The sequence below is a fragment of the Chrysochloris asiatica genome, unplaced genomic scaffold (genome assembly GCF_000296735.1).
Source record: "Chrysochloris asiatica unplaced genomic scaffold, ChrAsi1.0 scaffold00163, whole genome shotgun sequence".
Taxonomy (NCBI): Eukaryota; Metazoa; Chordata; class Mammalia; order Afrosoricida; family Chrysochloridae; genus Chrysochloris; species Chrysochloris asiatica.
In genome coordinates, this window is record NW_006408681.1 from 5681834 (window position 1) to 5704696 (window position 22863).

Below are 22863 nucleotides of genomic sequence, written 5' to 3' on the forward strand. Positions count from 1 at the left end.
CCTTGTTGACTTCCTGGAGGACCAAATAATGAAAACTCTTCACCTGTAAGGATTTTGGGTCCAGTGTTGCCACTTTTTCATTCTTTATCTACTTCCCCTCATCCACCGCTGGTCATACATCTTGGAGTTGTTGTTTACAGCGCCTATCATACAATTTACTTCTTTGCACTCTTTTCCTTAAACCTTTATTAACTATAGTAATTGTATCATTTGAAGGTAACATGCTTTTGTTCCGTACCTCAAAAATTTTAGATACTTTAGAAATTACAGTTGTTGAAATTATTTTATTTCAAAACATAAGCTCAAGTACATTAAGTTAAAAGTGAAATCTTTCCCTACTGTCTTCTCCAGAGATAAAGTTAATCATTTTATGTTTTCTTCTAAAATATTTTTGAAACATAGTTCACTGCAATGTTCTGCCATATTTACCTGCTATTCTCTCTGCCTCCCTCTCTTTAATATATACATAAGGGTGCTACAAAAAGTCTGAAAAAATGGAATTAAAATATAATGGAATGTCTTCGTGGACCTTTTGAAGCTCCCTCATACAGTTTTATTCATATAGACATGTCTTAAAATTTTGAAGTTCTGTCATACTGTTGGGATCAAATGTTTGACCTATTTCCCAAAGCAAAGCAAATGGAAGAATATTAACAAACGGAAACAAATCACAAAACAAAAGTAGCAGTCAGCCTTTGATATATTTTCAAAATATCTTTGTTAGTCACGTACATGTAGCTTGGTTTTGTATTTTTGTTATAAACTACACCTAGTAACCACCACTTGTTTATTAGTTTGTTGTACTATGATGGACTATGTGTTGCTGTGATGTTAGGAGCTATGCCACTAGAATTTGAAATACCAGTAGGACCACTCATGATTGACAGGTTTCAGCAGAACTTCCAGACTAAGATGGACTAAGAAAAAGGAGAGGCAGACCACTTCTGAGTATTAGTTACTGAAAACCTTAAGAATAGCAACAGAATATTGTCAGATAGAGTGCTGCAAGATAAATCACTCAGGTTAGAAGTCATTCAAAATATGACTGGGGAAAACCTGCTTCCTTAAAGGTGAGTTGACTTTAATGACATGTATGGAACAAAGTTTTCCAGACCTTCATTTGCTGATGTGGCATAGCTTAAAATAAGAAAAAAACAGACGCAAACATCTATTCATAATCAGAAAATAATATATATAGATATGAATCTAGGAAAATTGGAAGTTGTAAAAATGCATAAAGATCAATATCCTAGTCATTAGTGAACTGAAATGGACTTGTATTGGCCATTTTGAATCAGACAATCATATGGTTTTATAGGCCAAGAATGTCAAGTTAAAGAGGAATGACAGCACATTCATCATGAAAAAGAACATTTCAAGATCTATTTTGAAGTACAGTGCTGTCTGTGATAGGGTAATGTCACCTAACTACAACAACGACACCCAGCTCTAGTAGAATTTCTGTAAGCCCAATCCTTAAAACTAGACCATTGGATTGAAAATTTAGTTTGGGTGGATATTGCCAATTTATCATCCATAAATTTCACCAATTTATACACTTTGGCCAACAGTGTATGTATAAGAATGCCTATCACACAGCTCATCTCTCTCCTTCTTAAAATAATGTTTCACCAGTTTGATGAAGAATGGTGACTCATTATTTTAACTTGTATTTCCCTTTTTTGTCTTTTGTCCATTCTCCCTCTCTTCTTTTACTGAGTACCTTGTAAGTTCCAGACAATGTGCTAGATAAAGATGGAATAAAATTACATAAATTAATAGATTAAAAAAATATAAATACACAAACACACATATATGTTGTATACTATGATGTCAATTTCAACTCATAGCAACCCTCTAAGACAGAGTAAAATTGCCCCCTAGGGTTTCCAAGGCTGTAATCTTAATGGAAGCAAATTGCCACTTCTTTCTCCCAGAGTGTCTAGTGTGTTAGAACCACTGACATTTCACTTGGTATCTGGGCTCTCAGCCACTGTACTACTAGGACTGACTTTCTCTCTATATCTATATATAACATATTCATATAAATATGTGTTTTCCTTTGTGCTGACTTATAGTGACACTATAGAACAGATTAGAATTGCCTCATATGGTTTCATAAGATGGTATCGTGAAGGAAGTTGGGAGCCAGGCCTTTTCTCTCATGGAGCAGCTGGTAGGTTTGAACCAATAACCTCTGCATCACAAGTGCTCTTTCTATATACTGTGAAATGCCTTTAGATATGCTGGATTTCTGCTGTACACTTTATTAACTGTAGTAATTGTATCCTTTGAATGTAACACACTTTTGCCTTATGCTTTAACTCTGCCTGGAATAACCCTTCCTTTCACTTTCATTTGTTGTACATTCTGATGTGCAACAAATGACTAAATCTACTGATCTTGTCATTTATGAAACCATCTCACACTCATGTTCCATTTTACATCTCTGGCAATATTAATTGCTCCATACATTAGGTTTCTATAGGTATTCATTTCTATTTTTGATATTACTACTTCATTCAACATGTCTTATATTAATAGTATTGTTTTTATTAAGTGCCATTGAGTAAGTTCTGACTCACATTTGCCCTGTACAGTTTCTGAGGAGTGGTAGGTGGGTTTGAACTGCTTTGTGGTGAGCTGTCCAGTGCTTATTCTACAGTGCCACACCAGGACTCCTATATTAATATTGTTGTTATTATTAAGTGTTAAGTCAGTCTCAACTCCTAGTGACCCTTTATAGGGTTTCCAAGGAGCAGCTAGTAAGTTTGAACTGCTGACCTTGCGTGTAAGTGACTTCCTACTCAGAATATAACCTTGCCTGTTCTCAGGTTCTGTGGAGGAATAAGGAAAGGAAATCATAAGTTGGGTAACAGTAAGCACCCTGATGATGACTAATGACATCCAAAAATCTACTAAAGAATGATCAGTGTTTTCCAAAATGTAATAGAAAGGGATCTGACTTTAATTCATTAAAACATGAGAGATACAGTTTAAAAGAAATATTAATAGAAATATTAATGTTTTATATTTGCAAGTAGCAGACACCCAATCCTTTTTATTTGAGTATCCTCACCACTTTTCACAGTAAGTTTTCAGGTAGTCTTCTTAGGACCAAGTTTAGAATGTATAAGCTCTATAACAGATTTTATTGCATATAATCTTCACGTTTTGATGCCTTATGAATTCAGTTTGGCAACTATGGTGTTGTTAACTGCTGAGTCAATTCTGAGTCATAGTGACCCTGTATAGGATTCACAAAAAGTGGCTGGTGGGTGTGATGACTGACCTCACGGTTAGCAGTCAGTGCTTATCCTACAGCACTACACCAGAACTCTGGCAATTATGGTAGACAGGGTATATAGTAATGGTTTCACATTATTGCCAAAGATACCAAGTTTAAAAGTAATCTTAAGAGGATACCAAGTTTAAAAGTAATTTTAAGAGGATGGGCTTAAAGCCACGACTGCTAGTTTTTAAGCGGCTATTAGGATTAATGCCTAGACCTTTTGACTTGTCATCTAGCGCCCTCTCTTTTTCAGATGGAGTTGATTACTCTGATTTGGAGTTTGTATTTCTTATAATCATTCTCTTGAACTATGAAAAAAAAAAATGGTAACTGAAACATCTCATTTCCATTGGGAGGACAGAATTTTAACTACCCAATGTATGGCTCTTAGAACCTGCAGGATACTTGTAGACTGTTAGAGCATCAGTGTTTTATATTTCAGTTGAATTATTATTATTTTCTTTTTCTCAGGATCCTAGAAAACTCCTCTTCACAACTGGTAAGTTGCTCTTCATTGCTCTCTCTGAACATTCATGAAATGCTTTGAAAATAAGCATGTTCAAATTGCATAGCACTTAGAGATATGTTAAAATAGAATGGTAAATTTGAAAATCAGAACAAATATTAGGGAGTCAGGCATAAAATTGCAAGAAAACAGGGTTTCAAGGCAAACAGTGGGGTATGAATGAAGAGTTAAATGAACAAAACATTTCCCTTTCATATGTCCTTTTAATGAAATCAATATAACATTATATGCTTGTTGAAGACCTGCTTTGTGGTCAGTGCTATGGCAAGTACTGTGGAGGCTAATACATGTATAATGGGAGGAAACATCAAGCAGAACCTATCAATGTAGTTGTTACTATTCAGTAATTAGTAGGACCTTTTGTGATCATCAAACCTATACAATCTAGCAATTTTATATTTGTTGTTGTTAAGTGCCATTGAGTTGGTTCCAAAGCCATAGTGACCCTGTATAGGATTCTTGAGGAGCGGCTGGTGAACTTGAACTGCCAATCTTGCAGTTCAAATCAATTTTGCAATCCAGTGCATTACCCCACAGTGTCACACCAGGACTAGCAATAGCTATTTTGTATTTGAGCAATAAAGAAGAGAAACAGTTATGAAAAGAACTTATTTTAATTGAATCATGTTTCCATTTTCATTTATAATTTATTTTTCATTCTCAAGCATATTGTCCATGAAATTTCAGTCTAGACTATTAATTTGTTAGGGCACATTTGAACAGAATAAAGATTTGCCCTGATGTTAGTACAATTCTTACTAATATCTTTTTCAACCATACATTTATAAAATGAAAGAACAAAGCTACATTTTAGGTATTTTTAGTACATATTTCAGGGACAAGGATGGTTGGCTAGCTGAGGTGGTCTGTCATGAATAATTGACTGTAGTGCCCCACTCAGGATCAGAATTGGATAGGGGGTTGAGCTATTGCCTTGCTAAATGCATTAGTTTTGCTTTAAATCAGTGGTATGATGAAAAATAGCAAAATAAATAGTTTTTCCCTTCCTGTCACAAATGGTATATTTAGATTTATAAAATATATATTTTATTTTAGTGGATAGACATGAGATTGGTCACTTATAAAATATTTCTCAGTGTTTTCCTTAGGAATACAATTTAGTTTTGCTTACAACTTTGCTCATTGAAAACATGTCTTCACTTAGCCTTAAGAATTGGATGAGTAACAGGAAGGGAAAAGGCAGGAAAACAAAACCATGTGTATGAATCAATGTATTTCTCGAGTTATATGAATTCATTTAAGAGAAAGAAACAAGATTGTTGTTTTTGTATTATTTTCTATGGTAGAAAATTCATTTGAAGGATTGGAATGAATAGCATATTTAAAGAAGTTTACAAAGATATAAAAAAACAATATATGTAGCAACGATAGTGCATTAAGGCACTCAGTTTAATTCATATGTTATATAAGCAGGTGAATTTTCTTTTAACCTCCATTCTTATTACCTAGAATGAAATCCATCATCCTGTGTTCTTGCCCAGAAATCTTGGTATTGAACTGTGTAAGTGGAGAAGATAAAAAATTTTGATACCATCCTAGATATTCTTTGGAGTAGAACCTGGAAATGTGTTTTACTAACCTTCCCATGTACTTTGTGAGCTACTGTTTTATCCCTGCTAAACATCTCATCATGCTCTTGAGGTTCTCATCAGTACCTATCTTTTGTCAGATAAAGACTAGTCTCTTTGACTTACCTAATCTATTCCTGTTAATCCTTTAAGTCACAACTGACATGCCCCATTACACATAAGTTCCTCTTTAATTCTATGAGACAGTTTATCTCTCCTTGTCTTTGTTTCTTAAAGATACATTTCAATGAATTTATTTCCTTACACTTAAAGATGAGCTTCTTCAGGTGGGGCAGGGCTGTCTGTAGGGCAAACAGGGCCTCAGGCAAATATTCTTAGTTGTTGTTGTTATTGTTAGGAGCCATCAAGTTGGTACCTACTCATTGTGACCCTATGCACAACAGAACGAAACACCATCTGGTCTTGGGCCAACCTCACAATTGTTGCTACTCTGGAGCCCATCAATGCTGCCACTTTGCCATTCCATCTTGCTGGGAGTCTTCCTCCCTTTTTCTGACCCTCCACCTTACCAAATATGATATCCTTCTCCAGCGACTGGTCCCTCCTGACAATATGTCTGGAGTATGAAAGACAAAGCTTGGCCATCCTGGCCTCCAAGGAGCACTCTGGCTGCACTTCTTTCAACACAGATCTGGTGATTCTTTTGGTAGCTCATGGTACTTTCAATATTCTTCTCCAACACCATAACTCAAATGCATCAACTCTTCTACAGTCTTCCTTATTCACTGTCCAGCTTTCGCATCCATATTAGGTTATTGAAAATACCATGGCTTGGGTCAGGTGCACCTTAGTCCTCAAGCTGACATCTTTGCTCTTCAACACTTTAAAAAAGGTCTTGTGCAGCAGATTTGCCTAATGCAGTATGTTGTTTGATTTCTTGACTGCTGCTTCCATGTGTGTTGATGGCTGATTCAAGAATAATGAAGTCCTTGACAACTTGAATCTTTTCTCCATTGATAATGTTGTTTATTGGTCCAGTGGTGAGGATTTTTGTTTTCTTTACATTGAATTGTAATCCATACCGAAGGCTGTGCTCTTTGATCTTCATCAGTAAATATTTTAAGTCCTCTTCACTTTTAGCAATCAAGGTTGTATCATCTGCATATCACGGGCTGTTAGTGAGTCTTCCTTCAGTCCTGATGCCATGTTTTTCTTCATGACTTCTCTTAATCAGAAACAATTTGACTCTTCCCAACACAACATGTCAGCACCATTTTGGTTGCCCAGTCTCAAACACTGCCATAATGGAGTTAGTGTTCTCTGTCTTAGGAACCATCTATTTTTAGGTCATCCTCCTAGAACTGCAGCTCAGACCTTGAGTCCAGGGCTGACCTCTATACAAGAGTCTGGCACTCTTGGTGCATCTGGTTGACCTCACTGTCGAGTAGCAGGTGAGACAGAAAAGCAGGTCTAAGGTCTGTAATGGGGTGGGAGATACTGTTTTCCACATATAGACCTAATTTAGCTTGTATTGCTAATATGTTACTTAATAAAATCACGCCACAATGTTCTCATAGCACCCAGCAAAAATTAAGTTTCAGTTGAATGAAGTCATGTATGTTTTTAGATTTTTTAGTGGAAAAGAATATTTTTACCATTACTTAAATTTGTTTAATGTTATACAGAATCTCCTGTCTGTCTCTCACTCTCTGAAAACATTTAATATAACCAATAAGTGAGAAAATAAAATTGCCATATGGAAAATAAAACCTGTGACAGTACAGATGACATAGCATACGGTAGTCAGACTCATTGGGTAATAAATGCTATAAATGTTCCAATTAAGAATTTATAAAATTACTCACATGAAATATTTTTACATGCATATCCCTAAATTTCATAGTATATTACATGGTGGGAATAAAATGTACAGTTTACAATTTCACTTAGAAAAATCTTCACAGCAAATATAATTATGCTCCCAATTATATTAGGAAAAGTAGGATAATAAATGTAAGACAGTATATTCCTGACCACATCTGGGTATGGGCGAAAATGATCAGGTTCTTCTAGAGAAGGCAGTATGGTTTGATAATCCATTATATTGTTGTTGTTAAGTGCCGTCGAGTCAGTTCTGACCCATAGTGATCTTGTACAGGATTTCTAAGGAGTGGCTGGTGAACTTGAACTATGAACTTGCAGTTCAAACTGACTTTGCAGCCCAGTCTATTAACCCACAGCAGCACACCAGGACTCCAAATATAAAGGCTGTTACTTAATTAATCTAACATGCATAGTTAAAAGTAAAAGATACCAAGTATAAACTAGAATCATGACTTTTTCTAAAGAAACATGAATCAGTTGGACTTTTTAACTTGAAAATCTTGAAGAGTTCAGAGATAAGTCAATATACTTCACTTGTGCAAGTAACTTTGCCCATTCTAGACTAGCCTGAAGAACTCCAACCTGTGCCTCCTAATTCTTGGAATATATAGACAGTAACAAGCAAAACAAAACAAGAAAACACTTGCCTCCATGTGTGTCAGAGTAGAATTCCATAGGGTCTTCAATGGCAACATTTTTTGAAAGTAGCTCACTTCTGACTGCACAGACCTTTTAACATTTCTGTTAGGAGCATGCTAACCGTTTGTACCACTAAGGAATTCTGTGTGTGATAATAAGCAAATAAAGAAACAAAACCGTATTGTTGTCAAGTTGATTCTGATTTATGGGGCCTCATTTGTATGGACTCAAGCTTGTCAACGGTAGTGAGGTTGGCCCAGGGTCAGGCAGTGTTTCATTCTGCAGTGCATAAGGTCATTATGAGTTGGTACCGACTCGATGGCACCTAATAGCAATCACAATATGTTGAAAAATAGAATTGCTCCATTCAATTTCTTGAGTGCCCTGGTGTATTGCTGTGAGTTAATGTGCTGGGCTGCAAAGTCAGTTTGAACCACAAGGTCAGCGGTTCAAGCTCACCAACGTCTCCTTGGAAACCCTGTACAGGTTAGCTGTGGGTTGGAACTGACTCGACGGCACTTGACAACAGCAGTCTTTATGGGCACAGATTACCTCACATTTCTTTTTTGGCACTGTTGAATGGATTCAGACCAGTAACCTTTCAGTTAGTAGCCAAGAGCAAACCATTTGCACTATGTCTAGTTAGTTCCCACTTACAGCAACCCTGCATAGGGCTTCTGAGGAGCAGCTAGTGAGTCTGAAATGCCAACCTTGCTGTTCAAACTGACTTTGTGGTCCAAAGCTTGTCCTACAATGCCACACCAAGACTCTAAAACCCTAGAAGCTAATATATTGTGATTTAGCTGAGCTGTTACCCATACTTAGCATATATAAAAGCTCTTTATAACATTTAAACTTCTATGTTGCAATTGTCTGCTTAATCCATCTATCTCCTCTGTTGATCCAGCATTTCTTTTAGAGCAGGATTCATTTTATCTCTAACATTTGACAGTGCATTATAGATTTGCAGAATATATGTTACAGAATGAATAGAAGCCATTTCTTTAACTCTTCTATCTGATGCGTTTATCTCTACAACTTCCAGATAATAGGTTAGCCTGCCTCTATTAGATTATTTCCAGCGTGTAAGAACTTGCTATTTCTCAAGATAGCCCATTTTTTTTTCTTTTTTCTTTTTGAACACACTAATTGTAATACATTTTTTGTTTTTCACTGATTTGAAATCTTACTTTGTAAATGTTAAACTTTGTTGTTTTTATATTTTGGGGAAATAGGAAGGAAAAAAAATTATTTAAATTAAAGAGATAACGTCATAAATCTGGAGGAACATTAATGTCATTTCATGTATACTCCTTGGCCTTAATCTTGAGATGAAATTCAACAAGGCTGGGAATTTTCCTGAGGGATAAACAATCCCAGAATATATTGACTATAGGCTAAGCTTTCTGTGGCTTCCATTCATCTTCAGAAAAAAGCCAACTACTTTTTCCCCTCAACATCCCTCTACATAGTTCATATTTTGCTCTAAAAGTTCTCTAGTCACATAAATTTGAGGAAAATTTATTTACGTTTAAATGATTTTCTTGATTTTACTAATTTTCAAAGATTTTTATATACTAATGTGCCTTGTGTCTCTTCAAGGAATGGTTAAACCATCTTTGAGTCACAGAAACGAATAACTCAAGGAATTAATATTCACAATGATATATGTTACAAATGACAGGTCTCTATTAAATGTAACTCAGTTTTTTCATATGTTTTCCAGATGAAGTAAACTGCAGAAACTCCATAACTTGACATGTTCAGAACCATACAAGAAATCTTGTATGTAGACAGAGTGATACATTAATAAATGCCCAATAAAGTTATTTGAAAGGCACTTCAACCATACAGATGATGCTTAGGAAGTCATCTGAAATTTTTTTAGTTATTTGTCTATTCAAATAAAAGTCTGTTGTTTTTTTTTTTTTTTTTTTATAACTTGAGGATAGAGAGATTGACCCCTCCCCCTTTGTTTCCTTAAATGTGTTGGGTTATAATTAAGCTGTACATATTTGAAATATTCAAGTTGATCGATTTTGACATGTATACATATATGACCACCTTGCCAAAATCAAGATAACAAGTATTTCCAACACTCTCCATAATTTTTGTGCTTCTTGTAATGTATTCATCTCTCTACCACTCTGAGTCAACCTCTGATATGCTCATTGTCACTAAAGAATGATTTGAATCTTCTAGAATGTTACACTAAAATAAATCATAGAATTTCTTTTTATTTTTTTTTGAGGTGGCACAAACCATTAAGCACTCAACTGCTAGCCAAAAGTTTAGCTGTTTGAACCACCCAGAGATGCTATGGAGAACAGACCTGGCAATTTGTTTTCGAATTTTTGTTTTTGATTTTCATCTTGAAAATCCTACAGGCAGTTTTATTTGGCACATATTGGGTCCTCACGAGTAGGAATCGATTTAATGGCAACTAACAACCGCAATCTGACTCTTTTTTTCACTTAGTCTAGTAATTTTGTGACTCATCTGTGTTGGTGCCTTGTATATCATCCATTTATGTTTTTGGGTTTTTTTTTTTTTTAATGCTGATTCATTTTCCATTTGTGGACTGTTGTTTGTAAACCCTGATTGTTTCTCCATTCATTTGCTGATGAAGATTCCAGTTGTTTACTGTTTTTGTCTATTAGAAGTAAGTAGACTGTGAACATTCTTGTGTTAGTCTTTTGGTGTTAACATGTGCAGGCTGTCTCTTGAGTAAATGGCTGGATCATTTTGTAGGAATGCTGTTGTTTTTTCTGTGCTTTTACTATTTTAGTGTGAACTAGTATAGTCCACTTTCTTTCCTTATGCATAATATATAAGCACTCAGAAGATATAGAAAAGATTCTGGGAATGGGAAACCCTGGGGAGGAGGTGTAGAGGAGAGATGATTTGAATTAGACACATCAGGAAAGGGAAGGTCTTGTTTGACTTCCAGGCCTTTGAATTGGGTAGAGTGAGGAGGAAAGAATGTTTAAGTGGGTAACATTCCCAAGACTAATTCTCTTTGTTTCCTTTGTAGGCTCTCAAAAGTAGCTTAGAAGTTTTAGGTTTCGTTTACTTACTTTAAAAAATTATTCTAAGTAGAGAAGACCAAGAGCAATGATTTGAAATTGAAACTGAGGAAATACGAATTCCATTAAAAGAGTGTGGGTCGTGGAGATTTAGTACTATAGTGGAGAAAACCAAAACCATAGAGTTTCCCTTTGCATTGATTACTGACATTTGGTGTTAGTCTGCACCTGTGGAGGTCAAAATTACAGTATAAAGTCACCAATTTGAATGGAATATTTAGGATTATAAAGAATGGACTATGGATAGGGACCAAAATGTCTGTTTTGTCTTAAGCACTTTGAAACTGTGCTCAGTAGCATAAAATCTTGTTGGAAATGGAACATATATGGAGATAAGCTAGGCTTCTCACAGACCAGTTTAGAAGACTAGATTGTAATGTAGTCATTCTTCTACTTTTTGCTCAGTGTGATTTAAGTTAAAATGTACTTATGTACATTTTTATAGTTCCTGGCCTGACAGGGGTCGGCATGGTACTGGTGCTATTCCTCATGGTTACAGCTTCTACATATGCAATCCGGTAAGTTTCAGAGTCATCATTTCCATGTTTTCTAATAAGATTATTAAGCTTTTCTTCAGATGATCTTCATTTTCACAGGTAGAAACAACCTTGATTAACAAAAAAACTCCTTAGCAAATGAAATAACTTCATTAGTGAAATATTTTAAGTGATAAAGAGTAAATTACGAAAATTTGTGTTTATCAGTTCCTGTGTTGTAGTCAACTTTTGTTGGTTGATAAGGAATTGTATATGGAGACTTAATGTGATGACCTCAGTGGAACATGGGTTGGATTTAACATAAACACAAGAATATTGAGGATTCCTTGGAATACGGAATGTAAAATTATAACTGTTTTCCAGATGTGAATGTGTTTTGCTGTAATTTAACTTAATCTTCTAAAGGAAGCCTTGAAAACATTTGATAAATTGAACTTTACTAAAATAATTGAAAATATATTCATTCAAATTTATTCCTACTTCAAATGATTTTGATCAATTACAGACAGACATTATTTTGAGCACTTTAACCTACCCTTTTTGATGGACACTTTAACATTTTTCAGAGTATTTTACAGTGTCTTCTATTTTTTTATCAAATCTTTTGGTTAAAGAAAATAAAAGGACGTGACAACAACAATATATGTTTCTTCTAATATCCCAGAACACCGTCAGTCATTCTGCTTGTTGAGATAAATGTAGTGGTGATTGTGCACATATGCAAGGGTATGTAAAAAAAATATTGAGACTAGGGTTTCAGTTCATACATACATGAGTTTATTCCAAACAAAAAATGTTTAAACATGTCTCTGTAACTAGTGGATAGCTGCAAACAAGTAATACACTTGTCTTGTCTAGGTAATGTCCCTTCTAAAAGAGGTCCTTCTAAACTGTGGCTTCTCAGGGAGTGTGCTGTTGTTGAGTGTCATTGAGTCGGTTCTGATTCATAGTGACCCTGTATAAGATTTTCGAGGAGTGGCTGCTGGCTTTGAACTGCCAACCTTGTGGTTTGCAGTTCAGTGCCTATCCTACAGCGTCATACCAGGAGTCCAGGGGTCCGTTGGACCAGTTAAATTCAAGGCACAGAGGTGATCACAGGGAATTATGAAGACATTTTCAGAAAATTGAAAACTACTTTGTTGAGAAAAATGCCAGGAAAATTGTATTGTGAAAATATCCAACCCCCACCCCCACCCCCCACCCATTGCTACAGTGTACCTGAGTACTGCTGGAGGTTAGCAAGGGATTTCTTACAAGAATTTTGTTAGGAGACCTTACCCCATCTATTTGACAGCCTTCATCTTGTTCCTTTAGACTTATTTTTGTCTGAAGACAAATTCAAAGATTATGTAAAAGGAACACTTTTTAATTCCCTGGAGGATGGCAAAATTGCCATTTTGTTGTCATGCAAATTGAAGAGCACAGAATTCTTCAGGGGTAGAGTTACAGAGATGGAAACACTGCCTTTAGAGGCATACAGACGGAAGGAATAACGTCACTGTTAGATATATTTGTTAAATAAAGATTTCTATGGTTCTGTACTGGAGAAAGATGAGGCTGTCTGTTACCAAGACGAAAGCTTTGGAAACTCTATAAAGATAGGTTGGTATGAGCTAGAACAACAACATGATTTTGTAGCAACATTTTTTTTATAGTTCATATATATATATATACATACACACACATATATATACATATGTATATATATATATATATACAATTAGTGTATATGTGTATATACATATTCATTTAGTGGAGATAACGAGATATCTATATTGTTATTGTTGTAAAGTTCCGATGAGTCAGTTCTGACTCATAGCGACCCTGTATAGGGTATCTGAGGCTTTAAATCTTTTAGGAAACAGAAAGCCGCATCTTTCTTATCTTTATCTTCACAAAATTTCTTATCTCAACAAGTAGAGTGGTTTAAAAATAATTGACCAATAATACACTTAAGTGAGTTTATCTCTACACTTATAATCACACCTACATACATACATGCACACCCTAAAACTTGACAAGTAATTTTGTCTTAATCTTTTTGGTATTTATGTTACAGACTTCAGTCTTCTTGTCTCCTCTTACTCTTTACCTACCTCCTAAGCCCCATGCAAATTCAACTTTTTCTTTTTCTTTCTCTACATATATATTTGTGTTTTGTAAAAATTGAATAATATACATAGTATTTTAAGTTTACTTTCTATTTAAATGTTATTAGCATTTTCTCTACATTAAAAAATATTTCTCCATCTTCATTTTCACTGCGTGCACAGAATTAGCTACACATGACTTTGTTTTTCTAGTTCTTTATTGTTTGATGTTGTATGTTTCTAGTTTCATTATTTCAGTTCTGAAATGAACACCCCATCTATATGTCTTTGCATACTTTTCCAATGATTTCCAAAGGAAATTTTTCTGGATGTAGATGGAATAGCTGGGTAAAGTGGCAAGCATGTATCTTAAAGACTTTGAATATAAAAAACCTTCCTCACATAAAGACAAATCCTACCCATTTTGTGGGAGACATTTTATTTTAAGGAGATAAAGTCTTAAGAATAATTACTTTTGTATTTTTAGGCATTCTTGAGGAAAAATTAGGGTACTGCCAGATTTATTTATGAGACTGAAGATATATGGAAGTTCTGTTTTATAAAACAAAATAATAAAGATGCCATTACAAACTTTTAAGGACGATAAATCTAAAATGTATGAAATCCTAGATGAATTATAGAGTTAACTGTAAAATATGATTCCTTTAAACATTTAGAAGGAACTTTAAATGAATATTTATCAAGCTTTAAGGTGGGCATGGGAAAGATTTGACTTAGCTAAAAATATGAAGACTAAAGCTTCTGCCTATTGATATGGATTATAAAATAATAAAGTAAACATATTACTACCAATCACATGGAACTTTTGCAGATTGGCACTTTTTTTTGGCTTTAGCAACCGGAAGTTGACTTTTTCACAGTTTAGAGGAGTAGAAGTTCAAATTCAGAGTGCTGGCTGAAAGGGAAGGCTTTCTTTGTTGGCACTGGAGGAAGGGCCTTGTATCTTCAGCTTCTACCTACTGTTTCCTTGGAGATAGCTGTTTGTCTTGGCATCTGTTTTACCCTATCTCTCCTCTGCACCCTTGTTCAATCTCTTTTCTATCTCAGAAGAGATTAAACAATTGAGACTCCTGGTGTGTAGCTGTATGATTAGCACTGGACTGCAATCCATAAGGTCAGCAGTTCAAACCCACCAGCTGCTCCTCAGAAACCCTGTACAGGGCAACTATCCATCAGAACCAACATTATCGTAAAAGGCCGACGACAATATCGTAAAAGACATTGATTCAGATATATCATATACACTAATTGTGTCTCAGATAACTCATTCCCAAATGGAGTTATAACCACTAGTGTAGAAGTTAGAATTTACAACACAAATTTTGGGGAACATAATTTAATCAATAATATGTACCTCTATCTGATTCTAATTTTGTTCCTTTTTAATAAATATTATTTTGAAGAGATTTTTGGAGGATTCACTTAAATGTGAAATATAACCAGTTTTATGATGCATGTTAATGTTAACATTCTTTAAGAGGAAAATGGCAACATATTTCACATGAACAAAGAAGTACTCCTCACTCTGTTTGGTTTAAAACACCTGATTTCTATCAAGCACTTTTTTCTTCATAGAACAGCTAGGATGGGAGTGTTAATTTTATTAACTGCATGGCCCTTGCTCACCACTGGTAGCCTGTTTGTGCTTTGCATTCACTGTATCAATCAATCACTTCCAAGTAAACCAGTACGGCAGGTAGATGTCATTCCTGAGCCCTGGCCCTTAGGTAGAAGAGGAAGCTTCACCATCAGAAATGTGAATAAAGGCTGAGCTATAACAGAAACTAGGTTTGTAAATAAAATGAAGGATCACACTACAGACGGTGCTAGGCTCTGTTGTACTCAGCTTAACTCTAGGCCCTCGAATGGGGAAAGAAAAATTCCCAAAGGTCAATAGAGACTAAGTTGGAATTCTTATTAAATGAACTCTTACTGCAAAATTAAGGGAGAAAAGGAAAACAAAAATTCAAAAGCCTGGAGGAGTGTAGAGGTGAGTGTATGTAGCAAGTTCAGTCTCCTGTTTAGACTCTGCTGGGCCCTGGGCCACACATACATGACTACTGGTCTCTGGCTCCTCTTTGAGATGCTACTTTGTGCTTCTTTATGATTCCCTATTGGCCTCAGCCCCAGAAACAACACCCTTAATTAGTTTGTTGTTGTCAGTTGCCATTGAGTGGTCTTCTGACTCAAGTGCAGGTTGGCATTCTTAAAATGTAAATTACACATTAGTTAAGAATAATACTTTATTGTAAAATGAATAATGGTTATGAATTTAGAACTCACAGAAGAGATTAAAGTAATACACATGAAATAATACTCAACCTCACTTGTCAAAAACAGTAGAAATTAATAAAATGAGTTACCATTTTAGCCAATCAGAATTGGATAACTGAACTGTGTGATAGAATCATGACCTGGGTTTGGAGGAACAGGCACTGTTGGATTGATGACGGATAAACATGTTCACAGAGAGTAGTTGACAGCGTGTATCAAAGTATTGTAAGGAGCTCTGGTAGCGTAGTGGTTACAAATCGGACTGCAAACCTCAAGGTCAGCAGTTCGAAACTACCAGCTGTTCCGCGGGAGAAAGATGAGGCTTTCTGCTCCCGGAAAGATTTACAGCCTTGGAAACCCTGTACAGGGTCGCCATGAGTTGGAACCAACTCCACGGCACATAACAACAACAACGACAACATCAAAGTATTGTAAATATATGTCTTTTGATGTAGTGATTCCATTTCTCAGAATTTAGAGTCAATAAAGAATCAACTATGTACAATACCTGGTGTGGTGCTATAGGATCAGCACTGGACTGCAAACCACAAGTTCGGCAGTTCAAACCCACCAGCTGTTTCTCAGAAACCCTATACGGGGGTGCTATGAGACAGAACTGACTTGATGGTACATAACAACAATATACACTAAGGTTAAAGAAATTAAAAGAAAGAAAACACAGCAATATGAATTTCTTTCACTCTTCAAAGAATCTTCAACCATTCCACTTGTTGAGGTAAGAATTTGGTGAAGATTTTATATACTGAATGTATTACCAGGATGTTAATGATCATTGATATAGTAGTAGTATTGCTGTTGTTGTGTGCTGTTGAGTCATTTTGTTAACTGCTTTTGAGTCAGTTCTGACTCCTAGCGACCATGTATAGGGTTTCTGAGGAATGGCTGGTAAGTTATGAACTGCTGAACTTGCAGTTCAAATTGACCTTGTGGTCCAGTGCTTTTCCTACAGCACCACACCAGGACTCCTTAGTAATAGTAGCAACTATGTATGAAATAAATATAAAACAATTGGCTGTTAATTAAATCAGAGGTTCTAAAATGTTCTAGGGGTTATATCGGATTCATCTAGGAATACTTTATAAATACCTCCAATATACTGACATCTGCTTATCGACCTACTCCCAGGCATATGAAATAATTGCTAAATCTTTCAAAGATTTCACTGATTATAGTTATTTTAGTCCTCCCTTTTCAGATTCACAATATTCCCCCAGAGAAATAACGCCAGGGCAGCATTCTTAAGTAACAATGTGAAGGAAAAACAAAACTTTAATGAGCATTTATTTTAATTTCTCTTCATTTGAGTTTCCATTGAACTATACTCAAAAAATGTATTGGGATGGAAACATTAGTTGTTTTAGAAATCATGTGAAAATGAGACTATCAATAAAGAACACAACAAAAGTATAAGTCAGCAGACTGTTAACCCACTCCTGAGTCTTGCATAACAATGATTTAAAAACAAATCCCCTCTTATTTTAATTCTTTCCATGTATCTTTATTGAGAATACAAAAAGCCTTCAAACTGAGAGTTTGTTTCTTATAGTTTCTGCCAATTTGATTTGTATGTAATGTATGTCGATACTTTGGTGTTACAGAGTAAATCTCAGATTAGCTCATTTTTTAGGTTTCTTAAATTGTGACATATGTTTGAAGTAGTGTGCAGCCTTTTTAGTGAGAGGAAATATAAAGTAGCACTAAAATTGTTATTTGTTTTTTCAGAGTTTCTAACTATGACATCTTCTGGTATACTCATAATCTCTTCTTTGTCTTCTACATGCTGCTGATGTTGCATGTATCAGGGTAAGTTTAAAGAATGCTGAAAATACTCCATCCTCATTCCTGAGTTTAACGGAATTGAAATTTTAGATTAAGGTACTCTATCTATTCTAATAGCAGTTCTATTCTGTCTATTAGTGTTGCTGTGAGTTGGAATTTATTCAATAGCAGTGAATCCTTAATGTAGATACATATACTAGAAAGTAACTTGGAAAATTATTTAAACAATATTAAAACCATGTGTGCCTAAAAATGAGGTTATGAATGACAACTCTCTCTATAGGAAAGCATTATTCCCTTTTTAGCATACTATGTTTCAGTGAAATTAGTATAAATGTACTTCAAAATTTATGACAAGAATTCTACACATTGTGTAATATTCGGGCTGTTAACATCAAGGTCAGCAGTTCAAAACTACCAGCTGTTCTGTGGGAGAAAGATTTACAGGCTCGGAAACACTATGCAGGGTGGCTATGAGTTGGAACCAACTCCATGGCACACCACCACCACCATTAAGGGTTGCTGGATTCCTCATGTGGCATGGTAGGTTAATGCTATGGGCTACAAGATCGGTTTAAACCACAGGGTCGACTGTTCAAGCTCATCAGCCACTCCTTGGAAACCTTATACAGGGTCACTATGGATTGGAACTGATTCGATGGCACTTACCAACAACACAACGACATTAGGGTTGCTGTGAGTTGGAATTGAGTTAATGGCAGCTGGTGGGCATAGGGTCACTGTGGGCCAGGAATAATTCAGTGGCATTAGGTTGGGTTTGGTATAGATCCAAAGGATCGTTGGTGGTATAATGGTTTAAGTGCCCACCTAGCTGCTAACTGCAGGGTCAGCAGTTCAAACCCACCAGCTGCTCCATGGGAGAAAGATTTGGCAATGTGCTTCTGTAAAGATTACAGACTTAGAAACCTTATGGGGCACTTCTGCCCTGTGCTGTAGTGTCTCACTATGAGTCAGAATCGACTCCATGCCAAGGGGTTTAGTTTTGGTTTTTGTAGATGTATTCTGATACCCTCTACACTGAAGTGAGTAAGACTGAGATGGATGAACTTCAAGAAGACATTTTACTATTTTTATTTTCAGAAACTGATAATATCTTTCAGCTGCAGAATTTCTAACAATGGAGTTACTAGTCTTTGCATTTAGAACAGCCTAAAGGCAGTAATACTTGTAGAAAGAGCCAAAAATTTGCATCCACCAATGACATGGACCTGTCACAAGTACCAAAAAAAGTTTTCTAAACTTGCTACAAAGAATATCCTCAAAATATTCCAATATGTATGTGGACTGTGGATCCCAAGAAATTACTACAGTAGACTTAAAACAGTATAGTACTTAAGATAATTCACTGGAGTATATGAAGAAAACAGTGCATATATACACACAAACACAAGGGGACTTCAAATGTTTATGGAAAACAATTATTTTCCACAAAACTTTTGAAGCCCCCTCATGTGCGTATGTGTGTATATAGATACATGTGTGTGTGTGTGTATGGTATAGGCAAAACATACATAAGTAATATATATTTTTAAGAATTTCTGCTTTGTGTGTGTGTGTGTATTCCTGAGCATTAATGACTTAGTCACATCCATATGACACAGTAGGCCACACTGGTATCTAGTTCATTTAGTTTAGCAGATGACTGGAGAACTGAAAACAGAATGCCAGCAGAAAAATGTTAGGGATTTCATAAGTAGGGCCCCCTATAATTCTTTAAAAACGGTTTTTGATTTCTCCTCTCCCACCCCATGTAGCAACTCCTGTAGCAACTCAGTTTTAGGATGAGGAGACCATCTGGATGGGCATGGACTACCTTCTCTTGGATAAATCTCATACTACATAAGAAGCAGTATTTTGGTAACAGCCTGGAACCCCTCGGGGAATGCACTCAGTTGCAGGAACACATAGCACACTGAGAAGCCAAGGCCTGTGACTCCCAAATTTACTTTAGAGTTCACTTAGTCTTCCCAGTCCAGATGCATTTCACTAATAATAAACAATGTTGCCTGGTAACACAGCTGGCATTCCCCATTTATCATAACTCAAAATGTTTTCAGGGAAAACGTGTTCAGAGAAAGGTTCAGACCTGCTGTTCCTTCTTTCTTCAGAATGTTTTATAGTGTACATTATCTGTTAGTACAGCATGACATATCCATAAGTTATACCTTTATTTCAAGGTGTATGTGCAGAATTTTTTTTTTTTTTCCTCTCCTTAATTTTGGAGACTACTAGTTTAAAGAACAGTTATTATATGAGTTTCTCTCCCATATAACCTAGTTAGCTTTGTTCGATACCATGATTCTAGAACATACAGCTATTGAAATCAGAAACACGACCACACACTATAATCCCAATTTCTAGCTAAACCCAGGACCATGTTCATTAACCTTTTGAGACCTTGTTGTTGTTGTTGTTAAGTGCCTTAGAGTTGATTCTGATTCATAGCAACCCTGTAAGAGTTTCCAAGGAGTGGCTGGTGAGTTTGAATTGCCTATCTTGTGGTTCAAACCAAGCTTGCAGTCCAGTACTTAATCCCACAGTGCCGCACTAGAATGTTAGGGAAACCAGAAGCCCTTGATAGACAAAATTTGCATACTAATCTGTGTTTTAGTTGTTTTATTTTCTTGTCCAGGCCTATGAGCATAAAGTGGACCATACATATTTAGATAATATTAATAATTGAATTATATAAAAATAATGATTATTTTAAGTAATTACAGAACATTTTCCTTATGCCAAGTTGTTATTCAAAATTGTTTACAGACTGTCATTCCCTCTTCACAAATTCATTAAGTAATTTGTTGAAGTGTACATGACTAATGGATCCTGAATTAGGTATTCTGATACAAAAATGCATACTTTTTACTAAAACCCAAAAGAACAAACCCATTGTCATACAGTTAGAATCATAGCGACCCTATAGGACAGTGTAGAATTGTCCCATAGGGTTTCCAAGGCTGTAAATCTTTATAGAAACAGACTGCCACATCTTTCTTTCATGGTGTAGCTGGTGGGTTCAAGTCACCAACCTTTTATTTGGTAGCAGAGTATTTAACCACTGTTCATTGGGCTTCTTAATTCTTTACTACTAGACTCCATTTTATAGCGTTCTGTATTTCTGAGATTTTTATTTTAAATTGAATGTGTTTTTTTTAAGTTTGTGATCTTGCTTTATCTGCAATTGTGATACATATGCATACACACCAGGGAGCTTGTGTTTATATTTTTGTTGTTATTGTTAAGTGCTGTCAAGTTGATTCTGACTCATACCGGAGGAGCAGCTGATGAGCGAGAACTGCCAACCTTGTGGTTCAAATTGACTTTGCAGCCCAGCACATTAACCCACTATATACATGTACACATGAGGGGGCTTGAAAATGTTCATGGAAAAATTCCATTATCTTTCAGTTGCACTTTTCCACAAACTTTTGACTCCCCCTCATATTATGAAGTATGCATTCTTTTGCCTTCACTTTTACTAAACCAAATTCAGGGCAAAAAATGGTTTCTATGTTATTAAAAGTAGAACTTTTTAAAAAAGGAAGTTCAAGAGTTCAAATAGGCTTCTTAAGTTTAAAGAGGGTTATAAAGAGGACTCCTTTTCTTTTTATTTTTTGAAGTAAAGGTAGAAGGTACTTAAACTTTGATTTTATTTTTATGTTTTACAATTTATTATTCAAAACACTGTCATATAGCAGACTATGACCTGGTCTACACTGTAGTTGGTGTCAGGAGTCATAGTGGGAAGAATGTTAGGCAGTGTCCAACTCTAACAATATATGACAGTTGAACTGTGAACCTGCCTATCAGCCATTTTGATAGACTTCACTATGATTCAATCCCAGCAGCCCCTCTCAGACACCCTATACATGGTTGCTATGAGTTGGAACTGACTCGATGGCACACAACAATAAGAAGGTTAAGAAAGGGATTTTGGAAACAGTTAAAGGAGCTTTTGACATAAAATTCACAATTCTAACAAAACATAAGCTTCTGGCCTACATGAGGAGTAAATCCAAAGTCTATATGATGATGATGGTATTTGAAGACTGACTTTAAATTTGTTTCATCCCAGAAATGTATGTCTACTGCCTTGAAAAGAACAAACCTTTTAAGATTTTACTGCCACTCAATAATACATGTAAATGATTTAAATAATTTCATGCAAATGATTTAATTTTACCTCTTTATGTAAATGATTTAAATCAAGATGTAAAAGTGGTATACCTACCTTCTACTACATTAGTTGTGGTTTAACTTATGGATCAAAATACAATTGCCACCTTCAAGACATACTATCTACACACTACATTTGCTCAGGCAGTAGCTTCAACAGAAAGAGGTTCAGTAACATTACGCATTTCTGAAAGAATTATAATGTTCTCTGGTGTATCTGAAACTTTGCATCTTTTTAGGAGTGAGTTATAGGTAACTACAGATGATATGGAAATAAAATGACTGAACATGACTAAGCGAACATTGTCCAAGCATTTGATCAGGATAATAGCAATGAAAGATATTGGTGGACAAACCTTCCATATGGAAAGAACACTGCCTTTAGAATTTGATATCCCCAACAAAGAGGGGGATTGACAGATCAGGAATGAATGGAATTTGAAGGGAAAAGAAATGCTTCAGAAAAAAAGAAATCACAAAGAAGGAGAGAAGTAAATTACCAAAACATTTTGCAGCAAAAGGATTTATTGGAGATTTCTCTAAACTAAATCGGGGGCTTCCATTGCTTGAAAACATGAACCAAACATTGATCACTTTGCTGAAGGTGATAGTGTCAGGAAACAGTGAGATGTTTCCACAAAGTATATAAAGAAATAAAGAAAAACACCATACAGACAGCCCTCACTAGTTTTGTGGCATTAACACCATCTCCATTCCCAGAGATAACCCAGAAGATTCAGAGCCTTTCTCAAGTGGAGCTGTTACTGCATCTGACAAAATGCCAATGTTTTCCAATCTTTATCATTAGGATAAATTATTGCAATTGGTGTATTTTTATGCATGTATTAAAATATATTTATATATTTGTAAGTTTATATGTATTGTTTCAAACCTCCAAAGACAATGATCAGATTTATAAAGATACTGACTATAAAAGGCAATAACAGTGAAAACTTAAAAAAAAAAAAAAAAAGTATTTAACATATGTTAGAATAAAAAAAAAAAGG

At 35.5% G+C, this 22863-nt stretch overlaps 1 protein-coding gene across 3 annotated transcripts in view; it reads left to right on the top strand.

The window, feature by feature from the left end:
- NOX4 (NADPH oxidase 4) overlaps nt 1-22863 on the top strand; it is a 258255-nt gene that overhangs the window by 65863 nt on the left and 169529 nt on the right. For all 3 annotated transcript variants that reach the window (XM_006871214.1, XM_006871213.1, XM_006871215.1), the window contains exons 6-8: nt 3764-3791; nt 11423-11495; nt 17603-17683. In XM_006871214.1, coding sequence (XP_006871276.1) covers nt 3764-3791; nt 11423-11495; nt 17603-17683 — 182 coding nt within the window. The remainder of the gene's footprint in view (nt 1-3763; nt 3792-11422; nt 11496-17602; nt 17684-22863) is intronic.